The sequence below is a fragment of the Lupinus angustifolius genome, chromosome LG11, assembly GCF_001865875.1.
Source record: "Lupinus angustifolius cultivar Tanjil chromosome LG11, LupAngTanjil_v1.0, whole genome shotgun sequence".
Classification (NCBI taxonomy): Eukaryota; Viridiplantae; Streptophyta; class Magnoliopsida; order Fabales; family Fabaceae; genus Lupinus; species Lupinus angustifolius.
The window spans coordinates 3223921-3247900 of NC_032019.1; the positions used below are offsets into that span (position 1 = coordinate 3223921).

Sequence of the window (23980 nt, forward strand, 5' to 3'; positions counted from 1 at the left end):
TTCACCTTCTTACTTACCTTCACTCACATAATTACTTCCTTCAATTCACCTCTGCCAATGCTAATTTTCATTACTATTACTTACATAATAGTAACATCTCAATCAAATTTATAGAGAAATGATATCACTTTTATTCAATGTTATATTATTTGTCATTCATATCTTATATAATTATTATTTAATTCTTCAAAATAAATAATCCAAATAAGTAATAAGAAATTAATTTTTTTCAAATACATGATTATCATTTACACTAAATAAAGTATTACTCCCGAAAATTGAATTCTTAATTTACACCATACAACTAAACTAATGATTTGATTATTCTCCTTTCTTTGTTGAGCAGTAAAATACTAAAATGAAACAAATAAAAGTGATGAGTCTTGCAAATATGCATCACGTTCACGTCCTTCCATTTAAGACTTGAAAGTTCAAAGTTTGGTTCTTCATATTCATATATTCTCTACAAACCTACCTCCCATGTAATACGTACTCTTCTTCTACCTAAACCACCACAACACACGCACACGCACACTTCAAACCATATATATAACTATTATCAAGAAAGATGCTTCCTTTTGGGAGATTCTATGGGTTGGAGAGCTGGGTAGATATCAATCCAGAACCATCTCGTTCGTTGATGAAGGGAATGGAAATGAACGATAGCAGATCAAAATCAGAGAGGAAATCAATGGAAGCATGCAAGAGTCACAGAGACGCTGAAAGGAGACGCAGACAGCGAATCAATGACCACCTCACTACCTTACGCTCTCTCCTTCCTAACAACACCCTCAAGGTCTATTCAATTCTCTCTTCTCTCTTTCCCCTTATTAAAAGAATACACTCGTCGTTCCATTCATGTAGCCGATAAAAGTAATGAGATTAATACATGTTGCAGAGGACAACATTGTAAATTCAACAGTTTGTTGTTTATGTTACTTGTTACAGTCTGATAAGGCGTCGTTACTGGCGGAAGTGGTTCAACACGTGAAGCAGTTGAGGAAACAGGCTGATGACGTGGCGCACGGAGACTCATACTGCAGCGGCAACAGCGAACCCTGTTCGGTTAGTTCTCCGGCGGAGGACGTTGAGCCGTGGCCGTTTCCCGGAGTGTTCGATGAGGCGACGGTGAGCTATTGCGACGGGGAACCAAATCGGATGAAGGTCACGTTGTGCTGTGAAGACCGGCCTGGGCTGAACCAGGATCTGATTCAGGCCATTCGGTCGGTTCGGGCAAAGGCGGTTCATGCGGAGATGACAACGATCGGGGGCAGGACCAAGAATGTTGTGGTGATTCAATGGGATACGAAGGAAGAGGTTGGGGCTTTAGAACGGGCTTTGAAAGCGGTGATAGAGAATCGGGCTTTTATGGACCCTTGGATGGGCCGGGTTGTGGTGGGCCAGAAACGGGCTCGGGATTGTTATGGTTCGTTTGTGGAGGTTGACTGAGCCTTCTTCTTAGGAATAGAACTGCTGCTAACAGTTAACACGATATTAAAGTTTTTTATTTTCCCTTTAATCAGAAAACGTGACCAAAGTTAGATTGGAGATCAGTAGTTGTGAACTTAGTTTATAGAGTATTGTCTGGCAAGTATACTTAATTAATAAAGGGTGTTTTAGTGCATTGTATTAAAATTACCTGATGATATTAATGGTATATGTTTTATAAGGTTTTTGTGCTTTGTAAACTTAGCTAACAATGCAGTGAATTAGGTCAAGCATTTTTATCTTTTTAACATTACTGTAACTTAATATACTCTTGTACTCGTGGGCCTAATCCATTTCAGGCCCACTGTTCTTGTAGAACTTCATGACCAATACATTCTTCATTTTGTTTTATGAAGTTACAAAGAAGGGTATAATGTAGTTGACCTACCAGCCTTTCAAGGTATCCTTGTGCTCAACTCCATGAATTAGCACCTTTTCATTTCATCAAAGCAACTGAAGGTAGAGGGCACAAGTCAAGTTATCCCAAGATATACACCTCCCATTTGAAGTTATCAAACTCTTGTTTATTAAAAATTGTATAAAAACAACAATATTCTTTATCATAATTGATTATAAAGGATAATTCATATATAATTGGTTATTGAAATGTTTTGTTTCCAAATCTACTAAAAAATGACAGTAACACCCATAACAAAGAAACAAACAACGTCACATGATAGATCTCTTTAATAATTAATAAGGAGATAGCATTGCCAACAGCGAAAGTGACTTAAAAGACAATAAAAGATATAGTTGATGTTTGGCTGCAGGTGAGTCCTACAAAATGGGATAACAAAACATGGCACGTATAAAAACCGGATCGATAACTCTACATAATTGAGTGTCTTCTTTGTCACCCTCCTCATACTTGTCGTCCAATGAATAACCACCACACTCTAGTGTTATCTCACTACATAAACAATAAAATATACACATGTACATTACTTTAGTTTAATGATTGATAAAGATAAGGATAAATATGGCATGCGTTGCAAATATGAAAGATTGTTCTGTACTTTGTAATTTTGAATTATATTATTAGTATATTATAGATCAATATTATTTCAGTGTTATAAAAAGCTACATGTGACTGACTAAGGTGTCCACCTGCTCATACTTAAAAAAACCATCACTAACATATCAAGGTGATACCCTAGCAGTGAATAATTCTAATATACTAAGAATGATAAAAAGATGTATTTTTATTTATGCCCTTTGAATGAGAGTTAGCAGTACTTGAAATTTAATCTATGAATTGATGAAATATAATCTTAATCTAGTTGTTTGGAAATTAAATCTAAAATTAACAAAATATAATCTTATCATAATCTTCTCCTCATTACATAAGATAATCTTTAAATTTATGAGGTAATTTTGTATATCTCTTAGGCCTTTTTGTGATACTGGACTCAGAGTGAGATCCAGGCAGTCTATCACTTTGTAATCAACAATTGTATTGGTGTGTAACACAATAATATTGCTACACCTTCTAGCATTATTCAATTCTCCTTGAAATGTTGTTGTTTTATTTTAATATAGTTAAATCAATGATAATGATGCAATGTTATTACTTGGTGATGCATTACAGGGTCCAGAATGCGTTCACTTCTCCAATCAAAGGCACAGTTTGTGAGTCTTTTACACTGTTGTTGTTAATCAAACGTTGCTTTCTTCATAATTGTCTGGTTCTGAATCCTGTATTGTTTTAGATGAATTGGACAAAAACCTATGGTGGCCGTGCAGCTACTCCTTTCAACTGAGTTGGACTTTGTCATAACAGAACTGAAGTTTATATGTAAATTTTGTTGAAATTTTTAGGTCAATTTTGCATAATTTAGTTTTTTGCTAGGTCTCACTTGTAATTGTAACTAATTTGTTATACAAAAGACTATATAAGATGAATTCTTTTCTTGATGGTGAATAAATATGTATATTTGGGCACTCCCTTGTGAATATGCTAGAGAAGTTTGATGAACTCATCCATCCTTTTACTACTACTTCACCACATAATAAGTGTCTTCATTAACTGTAGGGAGCAACAACCACCACAGGATTCAAACTGTGCTGGAATTGAAAATATATTAGTCATTGGTCATAGTAACTGTGCTGGAATTGAAACTCTGATGAATATGCAAGAAGATGTAAAATCAAGGTATCTCTTGCTATTTTAAAGGTGGTAATGTTATAGCTCTAGTTCTCATAAGAGTTCATACATTCTTTCACCAGAAACTTCATACACAAGTGGGTTTCCAATGGGGAAGTTGCCAAATTGAGGGCAAAAGCTGCCACAGCTCATCTTAGCTTTGATCAGCAATGCAGATTCTGTGAGAAGGTATCTTCATAATTCATTATACCCTGCCAAATAATGTGAAGTTGCCACTAGGAACTCTTAGAAGACTTGAATATACTCTTCATGCTGCTAAAACTTAATCAAATGTAGTTAAAAATAGTTCTGCTCTAGGTAAATTGTTGTTAAGGCATAGTTTGTGGAGCCAATTAATTAAAGTGATGTTCATGCAATTTGTAACAGGAATCTATTGACCAATCATTATTGAACATGCTCACCTATCCTTGGATAGAAGATAGAGTGAAAAGAGAGTTGCTTTATCTTCATGGAGGATACTATAATTTCTTGAATTGCTCCTTTGAGAATTGGACTCTTGATTTTAAAGCATGCAATGTTAAAGAAGGAAGAAGTTATGCAGCAGTTAAGGAACAATAATTCTGGGACTGACTCTGCTGAAGAATGGAACTTGGAAGCTATACTTCATCAATCATCATATAATACTTCACATTAAATGAAAGATTTATGCTGAACGTGTCAGCTTTGTTAGGATTGCAATATTTAAACACAATCATAATTTCTACATACTTACTTGATCAGAAGAACTTTTTTTAATACATTAGAGTGTAACTAAACCTATATCAAGATTATTTATTTTAATAAAAAAGACTATAAATCACTAAATATTTGAGTAGACATATTTTAGTATCTTATTTACTCAAGCTATTCAAGAGTAGGTTATTTTTTACCTCAAACAAAGTGTTTTGCAATGGGTTGTGGGAATACAAAAAGGTTGAGGGCTTATGTGAAAGAAGAAGAGGGAGGGAAAATAAAGGTTGGGGTATCATCTGTTTTTTCATGAGGTCCAAATTTAAAAATATTGGGGTTGTCCAAAAAATTTAAACACGTCTCCCTTTTAAAAATTTTGCATCATGTTTCTCTAAAATGAAAAAAACGGCTTTTGTAGCTAAAATAATAAAAGATTTATTTCAATGTGCTAAGTGCTTAATGCATTTCCTAAAGGAGAGGGAGTATAACCTGATAAGCCAATTTATGTCTTTGAATAGATAACCCAAAGGAACCTCCCACACCGTCATGGATAAGGTTTGAAAGGAGGTCGCTCCTTTTGTCTTATTTAGGATGAGTAGCGAAAATGATCACATGTGCCCAACCGTGTCTCAGTCCCCATCCCAAGCCTATCATATTTTGCTACATGAAAAAATGAAAAAAATTAAAAACAAAAAGCAACAAAAGTCACATTTTAATTGGCTTGGGACATGAAATGAGACACCGTTCAGGACAGGTGATCCTGGTTCGGGTGAGTAGGACCCGATCCTAGTCATTCACTCAGTATGGCCTGATCATGATTGGGTCCGAATAGGATTGAGTGTCATCAGGCCTAGGACTGGGTTTGGGTTCAAAAGTTATATCCATATAATATTTAGGCTAGGTAGGGGACAAACATGACCTGACCTGACTCGTTTTATGGTCACTCTTTGATTGAAAGTATCATTGATTATCTAGTTTGTTCATGATTAACAATATATATATACATACCATTTTATATATTAAATTATATATTAATTATTCAATCCAGGTTAAACTGGGTGGATACTCTCTCAAAATATCCCCTCCCTTGGCAAAGCTAGATCCGAGGAGCTACTTGGGGAAGAAACAACCCTACTGCAAGCACCATTAATGCAACCCTGGCATCTCATTAATGCACATCTTACTTGTCATTAATGCGCCCATGCCAATGCCGCTTGCAAATTCTATCTGCCCCTCTAACAGATTGACAAGAGCAAACCTACAAGGTGGCTAGAACGGGTTTAACTTACGCCTCATCTACTCTATCATACCTGCTACATCACAAACAACCAATATTCACGCACCATGTCACTCATCCCAAACATTATAAATCCCCATAGAGGAAGTATCATTAATATTTCATTCTCTCATTTATTACTCTTTACTCTCATATTTACTCCCAATCATTCAAAATAACTTTCATTCTGACTTGATCATCGGAGAATATTTTCAGGTACCTCTTCCTGCGGATCCAAGCTCCGTTCCTACCAATCTCTAGAAGCAAGCTACTCTACTGGTTCCTAATTCTAACCATACCCGATCAACACTAAAGAATATTAATATTTAAAATATTTTATCTAAAATAAGTCTACATTATATTTAATTAAAAATAGTTCTGCTCTAGGTAAATTGTTGTTAAGGCATAGTTTGTGGAGCCAATTAATTAAAGTGATGTTCATGCAATTTGTAACAGGAATCTATTGACCAATCATTATTGAACATGCTCACCTATCCTTGGATAGAAGATAGAGTGAAAAGAGAGTTGCTTTATCTTCATGGAGGATACTATAATTTCTTGAATTGCTCCTTTGAGAATTGGACTCTTGATTTTAAAGCATGCAATGTTAAAGAAGGAAGAAGTTATGCAGCAGTTAAGGAACAATAATTCTGGGACTGACTCTGCTGAAGAATGGAACTTGGAAGCTATACTTCATCAATCATCATATAATACTTCACATTAAATGAAAGATTTATGCTGAACGTGTCAGCTTTGTTAGGATTGCAATATTTAAACACAATCATAATTTCTACATACTTACTTGATCAGAAGAACTTTTTTTAATACATTAGAGTGTAACTAAACCTATATCAAGATTATTTATTTTAATAAAAAAGACTATAAATCACTAAATATTTGAGTAGACATATTTTAGTATCTTATTTACTCAAGCTATTCAAGAGTAGGTTATTTTTTACCTCAAACAAAGTGTTTTGCAATGGGTTGTGGGAATACAAAAAGGTTGAGGGCTTATGTGAAAGAAGAAGAGGGAGGGAAAATAAAGGTTGGGGTATCATCTGTTTTTTCATGAGGTCCAAATTTAAAAATATTGGGGTTGTCCAAAAAATTTAAACACGTCTCCCTTTTAAAAATTTTGCATCATGTTTCTCTAAAATGAAAAAAACGGCTTTTGTAGCTAAAATAATAAAAGATTTATTTCAATGTGCTAAGTGCTTAATGCATTTCCTAAAGGAGAGGGAGTATAACCTGATAAGCCAATTTATGTCTTTGAATAGATAACCCAAAGGAACCTCCCACACCGTCATGGATAAGGTTTGAAAGGAGGTCGCTCCTTTTGTCTTATTTAGGATGAGTAGCGAAAATGATCACATGTGCCCAACCGTGTCTCAGTCCCCATCCCAAGCCTATCATATTTTGCTACATGAAAAAATGAAAAAAATTAAAAACAAAAAGCAACAAAAGTCACATTTTAATTGGCTTGGGACATGAAATGAGACACCGTTCAGGACAGGTGATCCTGGTTCGGGTGAGTAGGACCCGATCCTAGTCATTCACTCAGTATGGCCTGATCATGATTGGGTCCGAATAGGATTGAGTGTCATCAGGCCTAGGACTGGGTTTGGGTTCAAAAGTTATATCCATATAATATTTAGGCTAGGTAGGGGACAAACATGACCTGACCTGACTCGTTTTATGGTCACTCTTTGATTGAAAGTATCATTGATTATCTAGTTTGTTCATGATTAACAATATATATATACATACCATTTTATATATTAAATTATATATTAATTATTCAATCCAGGTTAAACTGGGTGGATACTCTCTCAAAATATCCCCTCCCTTGGCAAAGCTAGATCCGAGGAGCTACTTGGGGAAGAAACAACCCTACTGCAAGCACCATTAATGCAACCCTGGCATCTCATTAATGCACATCTTACTTGTCATTAATGCGCCCATGCCAATGCCGCTTGCAAATTCTATCTGCCCCTCTAACAGATTGACAAGAGCAAACCTACAAGGTGGCTAGAACGGGTTTAACTTACGCCTCATCTACTCTATCATACCTGCTACATCACAAACAACCAATATTCACGCACCATGTCACTCATCCCAAACATTATAAATCCCCATAGAGGAAGTATCATTAATATTTCATTCTCTCATTTATTACTCTTTACTCTCATATTTACTCCCAATCATTCAAAATAACTTTCATTCTGACTTGATCATCGGAGAATATTTTCAGGTACCTCTTCCTGCGGATCCAAGCTCCGTTCCTACCAATCTCTAGAAGCAAGCTACTCTACTGGTTCCTAATTCTAACCATACCCGATCAACACTAAAGAATATTAATATTTAAAATATTTTATCTAAAATAAGTCTACATTATATTTAATTAAAAATAGTTCTGCTCTAGGTAAATTGTTGTTAAGGCATAGTTTGTGGAGCCAATTAATTAAAGTGATGTTCATGCAATTTGTAACAGGAATCTATTGACCAATCATTATTGAACATGCTCACCTATCCTTGGATAGAAGATAGAGTGAAAAGAGAGTTGCTTTATCTTCATGGAGGATACTATAATTTCTTGAATTGCTCCTTTGAGAATTGGACTCTTGATTTTAAAGCATGCAATGTTAAAGAAGGAAGAAGTTATGCAGCAGTTAAGGAACAATAATTCTGGGACTGACTCTGCTGAAGAATGGAACTTGGAAGCTATACTTCATCAATCATCATATAATACTTCACATTAAATGAAAGATTTATGCTGAACGTGTCAGCTTTGTTAGGATTGCAATATTTAAACACAATCATAATTTCTACATACTTACTTGATCAGAAGAACTTTTTTTAATACATTAGAGTGTAACTAAACCTATATCAAGATTATTTATTTTAATAAAAAAGACTATAAATCACTAAATATTTGAGTAGACATATTTTAGTATCTTATTTACTCAAGCTATTCAAGAGTAGGTTATTTTTTACCTCAAACAAAGTGTTTTGCAATGGGTTGTGGGAATACAAAAAGGTTGAGGGCTTATGTGAAAGAAGAAGAGGGAGGGAAAATAAAGGTTGGGGTATCATCTGTTTTTTCATGAGGTCCAAATTTAAAAATATTGGGGTTGTCCAAAAAATTTAAACACGTCTCCCTTTTAAAAATTTTGCATCATGTTTCTCTAAAATGAAAAAAACGGCTTTTGTAGCTAAAATAATAAAAGATTTATTTCAATGTGCTAAGTGCTTAATGCATTTCCTAAAGGAGAGGGAGTATAACCTGATAAGCCAATTTATGTCTTTGAATAGATAACCCAAAGGAACCTCCCACACCGTCATGGATAAGGTTTGAAAGGAGGTCGCTCCTTTTGTCTTATTTAGGATGAGTAGCGAAAATGATCACATGTGCCCAACCGTGTCTCAGTCCCCATCCCAAGCCTATCATATTTTGCTACATGAAAAAATGAAAAAAATTAAAAACAAAAAGCAACAAAAGTCACATTTTAATTGGCTTGGGACATGAAATGAGACACCGTTCAGGACAGGTGATCCTGGTTCGGGTGAGTAGGACCCGATCCTAGTCATTCACTCAGTATGGCCTGATCATGATTGGGTCCGAATAGGATTGAGTGTCATCAGGCCTAGGACTGGGTTTGGGTTCAAAAGTTATATCCATATAATATTTAGGCTAGGTAGGGGACAAACATGACCTGACCTGACTCGTTTTATGGTCACTCTTTGATTGAAAGTATCATTGATTATCTAGTTTGTTCATGATTAACAATATATATATACATACCATTTTATATATTAAATTATATATTAATTATTCAATCCAGGTTAAACTGGGTGGATACTCTCTCAAAATATCCCCTCCCTTGGCAAAGCTAGATCCGAGGAGCTACTTGGGGAAGAAACAACCCTACTGCAAGCACCATTAATGCAACCCTGGCATCTCATTAATGCACATCTTACTTGTCATTAATGCGCCCATGCCAATGCCGCTTGCAAATTCTATCTGCCCCTCTAACAGATTGACAAGAGCAAACCTACAAGGTGGCTAGAACGGGTTTAACTTACGCCTCATCTACTCTATCATACCTGCTACATCACAAACAACCAATATTCACGCACCATGTCACTCATCCCAAACATTATAAATCCCCATAGAGGAAGTATCATTAATATTTCATTCTCTCATTTATTACTCTTTACTCTCATATTTACTCCCAATCATTCAAAATAACTTTCATTCTGACTTGATCATCGGAGAATATTTTCAGGTACCTCTTCCTGCGGATCCAAGCTCCGTTCCTACCAATCTCTAGAAGCAAGCTACTCTACTGGTTCCTAATTCTAACCATACCCGATCAACACTAAAGAATATTAATATTTAAAATATTTTATCTAAAATAAGTCTACATTATATTTAATTAGATTTAGGGCTGAGTTTGTTTTTAAAGGATGGTCCGATCATCATTTAGGGTCGGACGCAAATTTAAAAAATAATCCAACCAACATTTAGAATCGATTAAGAGAAAACCTTTACCCGACCCAATCTAACCTATGCTCACCCTAGTCTCGTTGATGAATTAGCTTACTTTGCATTTAACATCCAACTTTTTAGGTTATAAAAAGCAATTGAAAAATGATAATAATGTTAATACGAATTCAAATTACAAATCCTTCTATATCACCATAAAAGTAACATGTCACGAAGTAACACAAAGTATTACTTACTTATGACATATTATCATTACTCAGAATCCAACAATGCATTTTAGATTATACATTGGTTTCTTTGATGCTGGTGTTATTGGTGTAGTATCTCAACCAGCAAGTAGTAACTAAAGCATTGGTGTAGCATATCATAAGGACACTTAATAATTCAGAAAGTGTAAGTTAATGATACAAATTAACTGAAGTTCATAGAGTTTATGAAGTTGTTTAAATAGTTCAATGCTACCTTTTTCTTAACTAATCAACCAGCGAAGAACACCACAATTTTTATTTTTGAAGATTTGAAGTACTTAATTAAATTCATGTGGTAACTAAAGCATGACAACGTGACCTAAATACAATAATTAAGGTCTGAATTTGCAGCATGTGTGTGAAAGAGAATGGCATGATTCCCAATAACCCAGATAAGTCTATAAATTAAAGGTGTCCTTATGATTTCATTCGAGTAGCACCCTATGCATAATAGGTTGGGACCAATGTCCAATTTTCATTGAAGATCTATCTCTTCATATGTCTCATCTGTCTTGCTGGGACCAACCCTGCTCTAACTAGCGGCGCCATTTAGTCTTTATTTGCTTCCCAACAAGCTCACCCACCTCTCTCCCCAATTACACGAACTGAATAATGGATATATTTGGGTCTTGGATAAGGCCTTTTTCTAAAGAAATTAAACAAAAAAGTTAAGGGAGAAAACAAAAGAAAAACGTTAATATATTATATTAACTTGTATAAATCATATTTAATTAACAATTTTTGATTAATTAAATCACATCACATAATAATTTATTTAAATTTTAAAACATTTTTGAACATCGAATACATAGACTGCTTTCAGTGCCCAACAATAAAAATGAATTATAGTGTAATGTTTATATATAATTTATAATTTTCATCATCCTATTAAAAATGAATTGTAGATATAATTCAGTAATTATGCAAAAAAAAATATCTTACAGAGTTAGCACACAATATTGTCAATCTATTAAAACTAGTTAGTTACTTAGTTAACATGCATATATATATATATATATATATATATATATTAACTCAAAATTTTAATTATTTTCCATGAAAAAAGTATTGTTATACTTTTAAAACAAACCTTAACCTGATAAAAGACCTAATAGATTAACAATCATAACCACGATGCATGATCAGTAGTAATTTAAGAGGGAAAAAGATTGGACATATGCTCCGATTGGAAAAAGTGATAATTCACTGCTTGTTTTGAAATCACCGTTTAATGCTGTCAAAATAAACAATGGAGTTAAAATGTAAAGAGGAAGCAATCATTGTTTAGGATCGTTAAGTAACACATTGGATACAATGCAACTAATGAATGAGTTTATAAAATGATATATTTAATTATTATCTCAAGTTTTTGTTTAAGATGACATGATGTTTTACCCGAGGTTCTTCATTCTTCTCATACTCCACTAAAAATGAAACTCTTTGGTGGTTGGAGACTCACAAGTTATGGCCGATTCCTAAAAGTAATACCAAAGCTGATAGTTTGATTGAGACATGATGAATTTGAAGAGGAGCAAACTGGTAGTTTGTGATACCCATATTTGAAAGATTATTGTGTTTAGTGAAGTATGAAGCTCATCAACATTTGATACTAAAGATGAATGAAAATTTTATAAGTAGACAACACATACGAAATCATTGCTTTAACCTTTGTTTTGTTGGTGTGATTTTAAGAGGAAATAAGATAAGAAGATAGAAAAATAACAAAATTTCCTTCCTTTTTCTCATTTGATTGAGAGAAGGAGATGGGAAGAGGGAGAAAATTTTGGTAGGTTTCACCATTTTTTGTTTCTCTCCTCATTAGATGAGAAAGTGAATGAGGGAATATTATATTTGTAAATACAAATTTACCAACAAACTCACTTCCATCAATTAATACACAAAGATACTATTGTATATTCATACAAAATTCATTCTATTTCTCTTTTTGCTCATACCAAACAACCCTTAAAATTCATCATTTTTCTTTCTTTATTCTTTCTCCTGATTTCTATCTTCTTATCTTCTCTTCTACCTTTTTCATCCCTAAACTAAAGAAAACATTAATGTATTGGTTTATTGTCTCAACTCTCTACTCTTTCCATACCATGATAACAATATAATTTTGTGGTGGTTAGAGCATGTACAATAGTTGTTCTTAATGGAATAAGAACATTCTTATTTTGTCTTCATTGTATTGTTCTTATTTCCTTACTCTTATTCTTAACCAAAGGAAAGTGAGGAAAGAAATAAATATTGTGAGAAAAAGGTAAATGCTCTAGGACCTAAACAAGAATAAAAATAATATTTGTTATTGTGAGAAAAAATAGATATTATTCTTATTTCACGAACCAAACAAAAATGAAAAAGTTGTTTGGATGGTCTTAGAAGCTCCCCGATGGGTTCAATAATTTTATTAAACAAATCCAAGTCAATATCCAAACCCCTCTCCTAGTCATTTCACAAATCCGTGCCCTTCCTCTTCTCATCATTTTCTATCCTTTTCTCTTCACCAAGCTTCTTCTTTCTCTGTTCCTTACTAGTTACTATATCTTATCCCGTTACTACAAAATCCAAATATTGCTCCAATAATAAACATTAGATTTTGACTTTGAACTCAGAAAGAAAAGATGGCAAAAAAGTTTGAAACACACGACCCCTTCTCGAAGTTTCTTCAACAACAACAATCCCAGTCTCACCCTAACCCTTTCCAACTCTCTAGAGAATGTGAAACCTCCGAAGATGATGACAGTCGCAGCAGCGGTGGCCCCACTCCAGTCACAACCCAAAAGCCCGCCTCCTTCTCTGCTAGCGGAGGAGATACTATTGAAGCCTCGCGTAAGCCCAGAGGCCGCCCACCAGGCTCTAAAAACAAGCCCAAGCCTCCTATCATAATAACTCAAGAGCCCGAGCCCACCATGAGCCCCTATATTTTAGAAGTCCCGGGTGGAAGCGACGTCGTTGAAGCCTTAACCCGATTCACTATTCGAAAGAACACGGGCTTATGCGTTCTTACGGGTAATGGAACCGTTGCTAACGTTACTCTACGTCAACCTTCTTCTGTTGCTCCTGGCACCACCGTTACTTTTCGCGGATGCTTTGATATTCTCTCGTTATCCGCCACCATACTCCCTCACTCTTCGCCGGTGATTCCTAAAGCTTTTTCTATTTCTCTCGCCGGATCTCAGGGCCAAGTCGTCGGTGGATTTGTCGCGGGACGGTTGCTTGCCGCTGGGACGGTGTTCGTGATTGCAACTTCTTTCAACAATCCATCTTATCACAGGCTGCAATCAGAAGAAGATTCGAGAAACCACAACTCGGTTTCTGGTGGCGGTGATGTGCAGTCGCCGCCGTTGTCTAGCGGTGAAGGAGGCAGAGATAGTGGGCATGAGCGGCACGTGGTGGGTGAGTCTATGTACAGCAGTCACTTGCCCTCTGATGTGATTTGGGCTCCAACAGCAAGACCACCACCTCCACCACCTTTCTGATATGAATATTCTGTTTATGGAGATATGGCTATTCTGAATTAATGTTATTTATTTTATTATTATCTTTTCTGCTTCTTCATTGGTTTAGTTGGAACGTTGGTGTTAGTTTATTAATTAGATATTAGTTTTACGTAGTATCACTGGTTTAGATTTAGTATTTGCTTATTTAGTAGTTTTGTGTTTGAACTTATTTGTTATCCTTAGAAATTAAACTTTTATTAGAGGAGCTACATATTCAATTCATGGTGCTTAGATATTGGAATTTGGATTATTGGTTTTTGCTTTCATGAAAAGTCTAGTCTCAGTTTTTATCTGGGCATGATTTGTACGTGTTCCACAAGCTGATATAAAAAGAACCTCACAAACTCACTTATTCACTTAATTTTTCAATGTCTTTTATTCTTGAAGCAAGGTTTAATTTTTCAATGTTGATAACTGAATATCCTTTTTTAAATATTTTAAAACTATATAAATATGGCTCATGTAACTGTTTTATGTAACTATATGTATTCCCCAATTATAACTCATACGACGAGGATTCTATGTTGTTTCATATGTACATGTTTGTCACATTGTTGGGAACATTTGCATACTTGTATGTTGAATCTACTCCATTATATTCGAAGATGAAACGTTAATTGGATGAAGTATGGTTAGAGGTTTAAAGGGTCTTTGGTTGGAATATAAAAGGGTGTGAGAAATAGGGAGTGGGGAATATCTGTGCACTGTGATGATGTGAAATGTAGCAGTGGGCAGAGGCTTGGTTATTGGATAAAGATAACGCTGACTATATTGTGACTTGTACTTGCTTCTTCAATTAGAAAAAGCGTGTACTTTAATACTACTCACTTGGCTATGCTTTCTTTTCAGTACCTAGACACTAGCTAATAGTATAGCATCATCACCAATCACCAATCACCTTTCTTCTCCTCATGTGTTGCTTTATCCAATACGTTCTACAAATTAAGCACTCACCAAAAAATGTTTCTCCATCTTCTTACTTTATTTATTATTAAGTAACTCACTACCTGTACTTTGTTTTTGTCTCTTTCTTGGGACTCTTCCTTCACTCCTGTTTTATTTCAGGAAAAGATGACAATGCTTTGAATGATAGGTGATGTCATGTAAAATGTAAGAGTAATTTACATTTTATGAGTAGGAAAATGCTACAACATCTCCAATGGTTTACCTAATATGACTTAATGGTATTTTTTATCGGATGCTAACATGGAGTGATATAGATTTGCTAAGGCATTAATGTATTTATTTCACCAATTAGCATATATGTTAGCTTATCTAACATTCTCTATTTTCTCAAATAATATATACTACTAACCATACATATATGCTAAGATCTTAAATAAATAGCTTAGTATAAGCAGCTTAGCGAATCTTTTTAAGGGAACTAAGATTGAATAATGCAATTTTTTAATTCTTAACAAATGTTGTAGAGGCTAAAGCTCTTTATAACTCTTATAATAATTGTATAAATAATTTATTTTATAATATTTTATTTCGAGACCCTTGATATAAGGTTACCCATACGGTAAATTTACAAGAGTATTTGAGAATCTTCCTTCAATTAGTTAAAGAGAAAGTAAAACTTAGAAAAGTAAAAGCCAAGGTGTTAACTTCCAATTGAGTACACTGTGCATGCTCTTTATTGCATCACGGTGGAATCTTATTCTCAGGGGAAATGGTACTGGAATTTCCTAAAATGATGAAATCAATAGTGACTTGAACATGCAATATGGAACCTCCTTTTATTCTTGTAACTAGTTTGTATTTAATTTTGCTTTCTTGTGTTGAATCGTTTTATAGTAAACTAGTCATGTGTAAATTATATTTGGTATTATCAATGTTATTTTCTCACATTTTTAGGTAAGAAATTATTCTCTTTTGGAGTTCGTACTTATCTCTTCGAACAAGTGCCATTTTTATGAATTAAATTATGTGTAAATCATACTGTAAACGCATCAATTAGCTGAATCTTTTATGTTGGTTATTTTGAATAAGTTGCAAGGGTTGAAGTACCCTTGTACTTCAATTCTAATATGTTTTTGTCTTACCTGTAGTGTGTTAATTTCACTTGTAGATTTATAAGTTTAAAAGAAGATATTAATAATTAGCTTTTCACTTATGCCCTTACTATTAATAAACTATTTTTTATAATAAAAGAGATAATCAATGAAGTGATAGTAATGATGAAATAAATGAGAAATATGGAAAACAAAAAGAATCTTATGAAAATTGACTATATTCATTAGATATATTGTTCTCTATATTTGAGTTGTAATAGATAATAAGGAATAATATAATATATATGGTTTGGATCTGTGTCTTCCAATTTTAAATTAGATCATGTCATTTCGAAGTTAATTGTAAACATTGAAATTCTAGAAATTATATATGCAATATTGAATCTCCTTTTCCATACTGTTTTTATAATGCATTAACATAATGGAAATACATGTTTTTTAACCTCATAGTGCTCTGAACTTGTTGTAATTATCATTTTCATCACCCTTGATCCATTGGGGTCTCTCCATTTTTGTTTGTCGGTAGTTCATATAGGTCAAATGACACCTTAATATTTTATTATCATAATCTATCGATAAAACATTAAGTTCTAACTCTTTTTTTATCATTTCCTCTATAGTTTAAATTTTAAAATAGAATATTTATTGATGTCAATTTTTATTTATATCTTCAAACTTGAACCAAAAGCAAGGGAGGAAAAACAAATAAAAAAAATTGGCTCCCTACTTCAAATAATCTTTATTTACTATGGCATTAAGTAATAGAAAGAAGTTACAACAATCTATATCTACATATACTTATATGATTTGATAAACAAGATGGTGAGTACATTATTGGTGAAAAAGAGCACCTAGAGCGCCTGTCTATTATTTACTGCTCTGGGGCTCCCAAACCATAATCACATGGTACCTAATAAAATTTTTAATCCGTTCTTTCCCTTGTTTTTTTACATGATACACCAGATTTTATAACATTAAAATGGTTAGATCCTACCCTCTGAAAAGAGTCAGTCTCTCTAAAACTATTGCTACCCCTACTTGTATCTAACATCCTATCATGTATAGTTGTACCTGGATGCAAATGAGAAACACCTCCCCTTGAGAACCTGTACGAGGTGGTGGCAACCCGGTTGCATGTGAGAAAATTGATAGTCCTGGATCACCAAAAAGTGTAATCGGCAAAGTCATCAGTACCGCTTGAATCACGAGTGATATCAGTACTGCAAGAACCTTCATCAGAATTGTTGCTGAAGAGGGATGCATTATCACTAGACGAGTCTTCCTCCAAAATCCTTTTCATGTGGTCAAACTTTGAATGGAGGGTCTCCATGGTGGGTGAACCATCTGGAGAAATTGAATTAATCATGAATTCAGAGGCACCAGAATCTGTAGAAGACAGTCTTGCTTTCATTGTAACAGTCTTTCCATTAACTTTGCTTTTAGAATCCGAGGATACTATCATGTTTCTGATTAATCTTGGGGCCCTCGGTGAGCACCTACAATGTGGTTCAGCTAGTCAGAGAAACAAAAGGGATAAAAGAAGACCTGATAGAGAAGAGAGAAATAAGATTATCTAAAAAAATGAGACAATCCAATGACTTACCTTGCATAAAGAAGAACATATGCTCCTTTTGTTAAGACTCTGTCTAACTCAACAGCTGTTACCTACAAGACAAATACGGTCAAATGAGTTCTAGACAACAGCCGCAGTAGAAATATCAGTAATAAGTGCTTTTGAGAGAATTCATATATATACATAACTATATCTTCATTCATAAACACATCCACAAACACAACGAAAGTCCAACATAAGTATCTTCAGTACAATATGACCAAATTCGGTAAATCTCAGGAAGGAGCAATATCTAAAAGAAATCTTTCATGCTATGCATATTATTGCATTTACTATGAACACACCAAAAGGTTTTCAGATTTTCTGTTCGGTAAAGGACAGACCTATGGACAGCTCAACATGTGAGGTAGATCCCTCATTGATCAATTAACTTCCGATTTACATGAATGGTTAGAATATCACACAAGTCCACATTTTTATACAACAACCAAGACTTGATCCCACCTAGGTGGAGTCAGCTACATGGATTGGAGATCAAGCTCGAGCTATCCATAGAACTTACCCTTCTGTAGAGACGTTCTTACATATATGTTGTCAGTTTAAAGTCCGAGAAGAGAAGATTTTTGGGAGCTTATGTTGATTAGGCTAGGCTATGTTCATGGACATGCACCTCTATCTTTTGTCTACCTTGTATAATGCTATTATTTCACAGTTTTATTGTAATACAGTAGAAAACTGATTTGATGAAATGTTCACTGCTAGGAATTGATAGTTTTAGCTCTGAAGAAAAGGTATTGGGTAGGAAATTACGGAGCTTTCATTCATGAACTTCTGCCTAGGGAGCCTTTTACTCTTCGTACACCAAGCACAATGCCATTCACAGTTCTACTCAGCTATGATTGAGTTAAGAGTTCTGTTTGTACCATAACACTAAAGAAAATTGCTTCTAAGTAATAATTAAGTCTTCTTTCAGTAGTCAATCATACAAAAATACACAACCACAAAAGTCTAGTATACTTGAATTTTAGTCAAATATTGCTTAATAATTATAGAGTACCATTTTAGATTATGAGCTTATAGAAAGAACCATGAACTACTAATTAAGGAAAGCATAAACCTGCAGTAACACATTTAAGAACCAAAATAATCAGCTCTCAAGATACACAAACAAATAGAAATTGAGACGTACCACACTGTCATCAACCTTGAACCACTTGTTTTGGAAATTCTTCACATAGCAAACATAATGACCCGAAAAGGCAGCATTCATAGTATCCAAGTGAACAACTACCCCATAAAGCCTGTATATAGGTGATCTATCACTAGTCCCACTCATGAAAGGTGCCAAGTCAAGTATTTCAGGAAATCGAATAGGCTTATTGAGCTTCCCAAATTTTCCAGACTGCAACTCATAGGGAACAAATATTAAAAATCTCCAAAATAGTGACATAGTAAAATGACAGATTTAATCCTTTAATTTAACAAAAATACCTTAAATCTCTTCAATGCAATTGTAAGAACATTAGGTGCCTCCGAAATTGTCAATTTTTTCTTGGCCTTCTCATAAGATTTACACCTGCTTAACACATAAACAGTAAATAAATAATAAGGAAAATCATTCAAGTACAAATACTTTTGACAAATAAAAAGAAAACTTACACATTATTAGTGAAAAAAGTCCAAATATAATGGCCAAAGATGACGACAGTTAACCCACCAAAAAGAAAAAAGGAATGATCAAAAGCAAATGCATGAATTATTTTTTGGCCAACAGAACCATGTGCCTTAGATTTGACAGATTTTACAACAAATAAGTGGCACACAGAAAGTGAAAAGAATGTAACCAGCCTTTGTGCCATTGATAAAAAGAGTGCAAGTGAGATATGATAATATTGAAAGGTTTCAAGAGGCTCCTAAAAAATCAACCAACCTAATACAATGGTACTTGTTTTCACCATCCAGAGTCTCAGTGCAAGTAAATCTTCGAAGAGCCTCCTCCAGAGTTGTTACCCCTTCTATCTCAACAGTAAGATCCATCATCCTTTCTTGGCACTCAGATTTCCCTCCACATTTACTGCATTGTATCTGCAAAATGGTATCAGGCTATCAGCTTTAGGTTCATTATTCATGTTACTTCCATCAATGGATGCTAGAACTTCAAGAATAATAACAGTGTCTATGTGCGAAAATAACCAACACTATTATTACACTTATGATTGTGGATGGTACTAAAAGATAACAATTACAAATAGCTGTGTATCATTAGATTACCTTTGATCGAAGATAGCCTCCAAATGTTAGACCAATTAAATTAGTTTCCTCCTTCAATGATTCTGATGCATAAGCCCCAGCTTCCATGAGGCAAACAGATTGCATTGTCTCAATAGTAAGCCTATAAGATGTTCATATGGCTCATTAAGTTGAATTGCAAAACAAGAACTATCAAATATCAGCTTACACAGATTAAAAGATGTAAGCCACACCTTAGAAATTCGTGTGCATCTTCTTCTCTACCATTACCAAGTTGACTCCCAATATTATGTAGTTGAGAGAGTATGCCCATAGGAGATAGGGGAGATTTTGTGTCTTTTGACTTCAAAATCAAATTTTGAAACTCACAGATGAAACACCATTTCCTGTTTGCACCTGGAATTGACGTGAAATATTTAACCACAGCCAACAGGTTAACAAACATTGTTCAAGAAATTGGGCATGTGATTATTACAAGATGAGATTATGACTGCATACATACATGATCTAGAATGAAGTCCTTGAAACAAATAAGCAGTCAGGGGTGGTGTAAATGCTAAACATTGGAGAACAGCATTAGCATAACAGCTGCAGAAAAGGTTAAAAATTAAGAAAATTGAATAGTGAATAATATTGACTGTAGGAAAAACTGACAAGCTAACCATTCACAGACAATTAATAATATGGGAAGAAATATATGATTGGGAAATCAGGAAGGAGGAAAAATGATGCAATCATACTATTAAATTACATAATTAACAAACTATAAAATAATAAAACCATACACATCATGTAGTAATTATCTATTTCTCAAAACCAAGTAATTTCAAACTACCTGTTTCCACAATTTATAAGACCAAATGGTAGCAACTCCACTCTGTTCCAGGTATAAAGCTTGACAAACAAATCATATGGAAAAAGACCCTGCAGCAACAATAAAAATACCATTTAGAACAATTTCTAAAGCCAGAAAAGAGCATAAGAAGATTTGTTCATGACTAACCTTGTCATTGAATCTTCTACCAATATCACTGCCAACAGTTTGTGGGAAGTGTTTCAACGAATTTGATTCTCTAAACTGAGCAGCAACTTTCAGTACAGATGTTTTTAGACCATTGTTAGAATTTAGAGAAGAGTTGGCAACCTGAGTTGAAGTAGAAGTGCCAGATTGATTGCCATTATCCCCACATTTTGCATCATAATGTGACAGCTCTTTAGTTCTAGAAACTAAATTGGTATTGCCAGATGCATGTGGCAGAGACTTAATTTCAGCTGACTTCAAGGTGCTGCCATGGTTGTTCATTGTGTGATTTGATGCCTTAGAGACAACCCGTTGCAAGTTATGGATGCTTGAAGCTTCTGCGCAACCTGAGTAATCCATGCCTTCATTCTCTGAAGATGCCAAACTTGTACATGGCATGTTATTCCGAACAGACTTTGGAAGAGAATAATTAGAGTGTGATTGAAGAGTAACACTACTGGAATCATCTTTTGTCCCTCTCGGAGCATGAGTCTTATCCCAAAATCCAGAAGACACCATAGAAGGCTCAACTGTAGCCCTCTTACGCATACTCAAACCAGAACTACCATTTGATGTGAGCTTACTCTCTTCTTTACCAGAACCAGGTCTAACCTGGTTTAATTTATCCTTTGTAGAAAAACAATCTACTGAATCAACTAAACTAGTAAACTTAGGTGACAATGGAATGGCTATACCCTTGCTATCATCATTTGAAGTGGTGTCAGAAATGACAAGGGTCGGATCAGCAAAAACACGCCCTTCTGATCTCTCGTGCTCATTCGAGGTCATACTCTCACAGACAGAGGAATCATCGGATGATTCAGTGGCACTATTGGAAGCGGAGAATCCAGAAAATGAGTTATTAGATAATTCTGAACTATTGTCTGTAACATTTACCCATGCATTCGACTCAATTCTTATGTTATCTGATGATGGGAGTTTCTTAGATGATGTTGTATACTCTGTGCTCTCCACCTGAAACTTCTCATCACGGATTCCACCGTAGTCTGGCTCCACTACCTTATTGCCAATATCACTTCTCAGAGTCAGACCATCAGTTTCACGATATGTACTGGGAGGATGGCATCGATCTTTGTGACCTAGACGCCAATGAATGATTTGACACTTACCAGAGCTGAAATAAAGATAAGAAACATGGACATTTTAATATACATGAAAGATACAAATAAAACGCAGAGCAAAAACAATAAAATTGCAACTCAGTATTATGGAGTGTTACTAACAGTTCAATCATTCATTACAACAACACAAAATCCAATTAACGCAAAACATCTTTTTTCATTCAACAAAATAAACAAAAAATCAGAAAGCTTAAAACCATAGAAGAAACTTGAAGCTGAGAGTACCAGTAATGAACCGCTTTACACCGCGCGCACCGCGTTGTGGTGGGGCAGAAGCACACAGCGCATTCATTGTTCTTAGCGACCAAAACGGCACCGTATTGATACGAAGCTTCATTCTCAACCCTAGTAGCCTCCTCCTTCGCGAAATCCAAGAGCCTCTTCACCTCCTCCGCCCTCGCCACCGATTGCTTCCATTTGCGGGGAACGACGAAGCCGATCAACAAAACAACGACGCAAACAAGAGAGGGAAAGACCAGGCCCGAAAACCCTAGATCCACGGTGACACGCATTTATTATTCCAGCTAGAGCGAAATAAAACCCTATAAGATCCGTGCTATCATCGCCGTGTAGCGGCGGCGGCGACGGTGGCGATCACGGTCGGGGTCAGGGTTCTTTGGGGATTGGACGGTGAGGAACACGCGCGTGAGGTTAGAGAAGTAAAGAGAATTGGGATGTGAGAATGAGAGATGCATGTAGCTATTAGTTGCTGGAGAAAAGTGAAGAGTGTTTTCAGAAAACGAAGATTAGTGACGAAATTAAACCGTTGCTATTTCTGGGGTTAGGATTTGGACGAGAGAAAGAGAAGAGGAATTTTGTATCAGTGGTGGAATTGTAAGAGTGGAATTTTGAGGACATGGAAAAGGAAACAAAAGCGAGGTAACGTAGTAAATGTTAATTAATTATTATGAGGGAGAAAATAAAGACGGAATTTAAGAAAATGATGGTGGAGGGTAAGGAATTTTGTGTACAATGTATGGGAATAAGTGAATTCACGTGTTCTTAGGTTTATCAAATATTCCCATACTTTTGGTAAATTCTTGGTTGCATGTATTATTCTTTTGGAAAATATCTCAATTTATCTATTAAAACAATTAGTTTTGCATTACCCTGTTAGTTAAACGATCAATTTGGTTTATGCTGATTTTGATGATTAGTTCGTAGTGGCTTGCAAGTTTGAAAAGGACATAAAATTGATCCAACTTCACATCAAGGAAATGCATCTACCAATTGCAATAGAGTCGGTCTTGTGTGAAACACATTTCCTGTATTGGAACTTAAATGTCAAAGTTTATCAATTGGTTCAAACCACGCATAAGACTAAAAATAATAGAAAGAAAGATAGAAACAACAACCACGACCGTGACTAATAAATTTATTATATGCATGGGTGTTTATTATAGCAACCATGTACCTAACAAAAATATAGTATATTTTTGGGGGTAGTATAGGATAATTACATGTATAATAATAATATTTTCAATGTATCAAATATCATCATATCAAAGAACTCCTTGTGTAGGCAATAAAAATGGAACCTACAACATTATAATTTGTGGCATTAAGCCTGATTATTAGGATGGCATATTTCATGAAAGAGAAGTGTTATGTATCTTCCAACAATATACTCCAACAAATTCTCTTCATTACCAAATCAATAAAGTATTGGATTTTTTTATTTATATTTCCAAGATATTGAATGTATTTATTTTTTCATTTAATATTTTCTTTATCTAGTATTAGGAGAATTGTTACGAGAATTTACAAGAGGCTTGTTATGACTTAGAGATTTATAGAAAGAAATTGCCAAGAACCAACAATCTCGAGTGAAGGCACTTGAATAGTTTTATATATCTAACAAAATAACAAAACTCATCACAAAATGACTTGATAAACAATCTATTTTTCCATATAGGGAAATGTTAAACAGTGTTGGAGGTATGCTTCTGAAGCCTTAATTTGTTTGTTTTAGATCCCATTATTTATCCATAACTATAGATATACTTCATTTGAAGGCAATTTTGGACATTGAACCAAATGCTCAATATCTTATATTAAGTAACTGCATGATGAAATCTTCACCATTCATGCAAGGACTTAACGCTCAAGAGTGATTAA

The 23980-nt window shown here is 34.7% G+C and overlaps 4 protein-coding genes across 4 annotated transcripts; 3 read left to right on the top strand and 1 right to left on the bottom strand.

Annotated features, from left to right (window-relative positions):
* On the top strand, positions 516–1752 carry LOC109360035 (transcription factor bHLH30-like). Its single transcript, XM_019604778.1, has 2 exons — positions 516–796; positions 949–1752. The coding sequence occupies exons 1-2, from the start codon at positions 569–571 to the stop codon at positions 1447–1449; spliced, it is 729 nt and encodes a 242-aa protein (XP_019460323.1). The 5' UTR covers positions 516–568; the 3' UTR covers positions 1450–1752.
* LOC109360069 (beta carbonic anhydrase 5, chloroplastic-like) lies at positions 3561–4303 on the top strand. The gene is made up of 3 exons (XM_019604807.1): positions 3561–3640; positions 3715–3820; positions 4019–4303. The coding sequence occupies exons 1-3, from the start codon at positions 3612–3614 to the stop codon at positions 4208–4210; spliced, it is 327 nt and encodes a 108-aa protein (XP_019460352.1). The 5' UTR covers positions 3561–3611; the 3' UTR covers positions 4211–4303.
* On the top strand, positions 12775–13972 carry LOC109359241 (AT-hook motif nuclear-localized protein 28-like). The gene has a single exon (XM_019603828.1). It carries the CDS (start codon positions 12980–12982, stop codon positions 13835–13837), a length of 858 nt encoding a protein of 285 aa, XP_019459373.1. The 5' UTR covers positions 12775–12979; the 3' UTR covers positions 13838–13972.
* On the bottom strand, positions 16715–22725 carry LOC109360773 (ubiquitin carboxyl-terminal hydrolase 16-like). The gene is made up of 11 exons (XM_019605879.1): positions 22088–22725; positions 20703–21855; positions 20535–20623; positions 20202–20287; positions 19933–20095; positions 19721–19841; positions 19380–19534; positions 18941–19025; positions 18639–18851; positions 17480–17541; positions 16715–17372 (listed from the first exon to the last, which is right to left on the bottom strand). Exons 1-11 carry the CDS (start codon positions 22372–22374, stop codon positions 17036–17038), a joined length of 2751 nt encoding a protein of 916 aa, XP_019461424.1. The 5' UTR covers positions 22375–22725; the 3' UTR covers positions 16715–17035.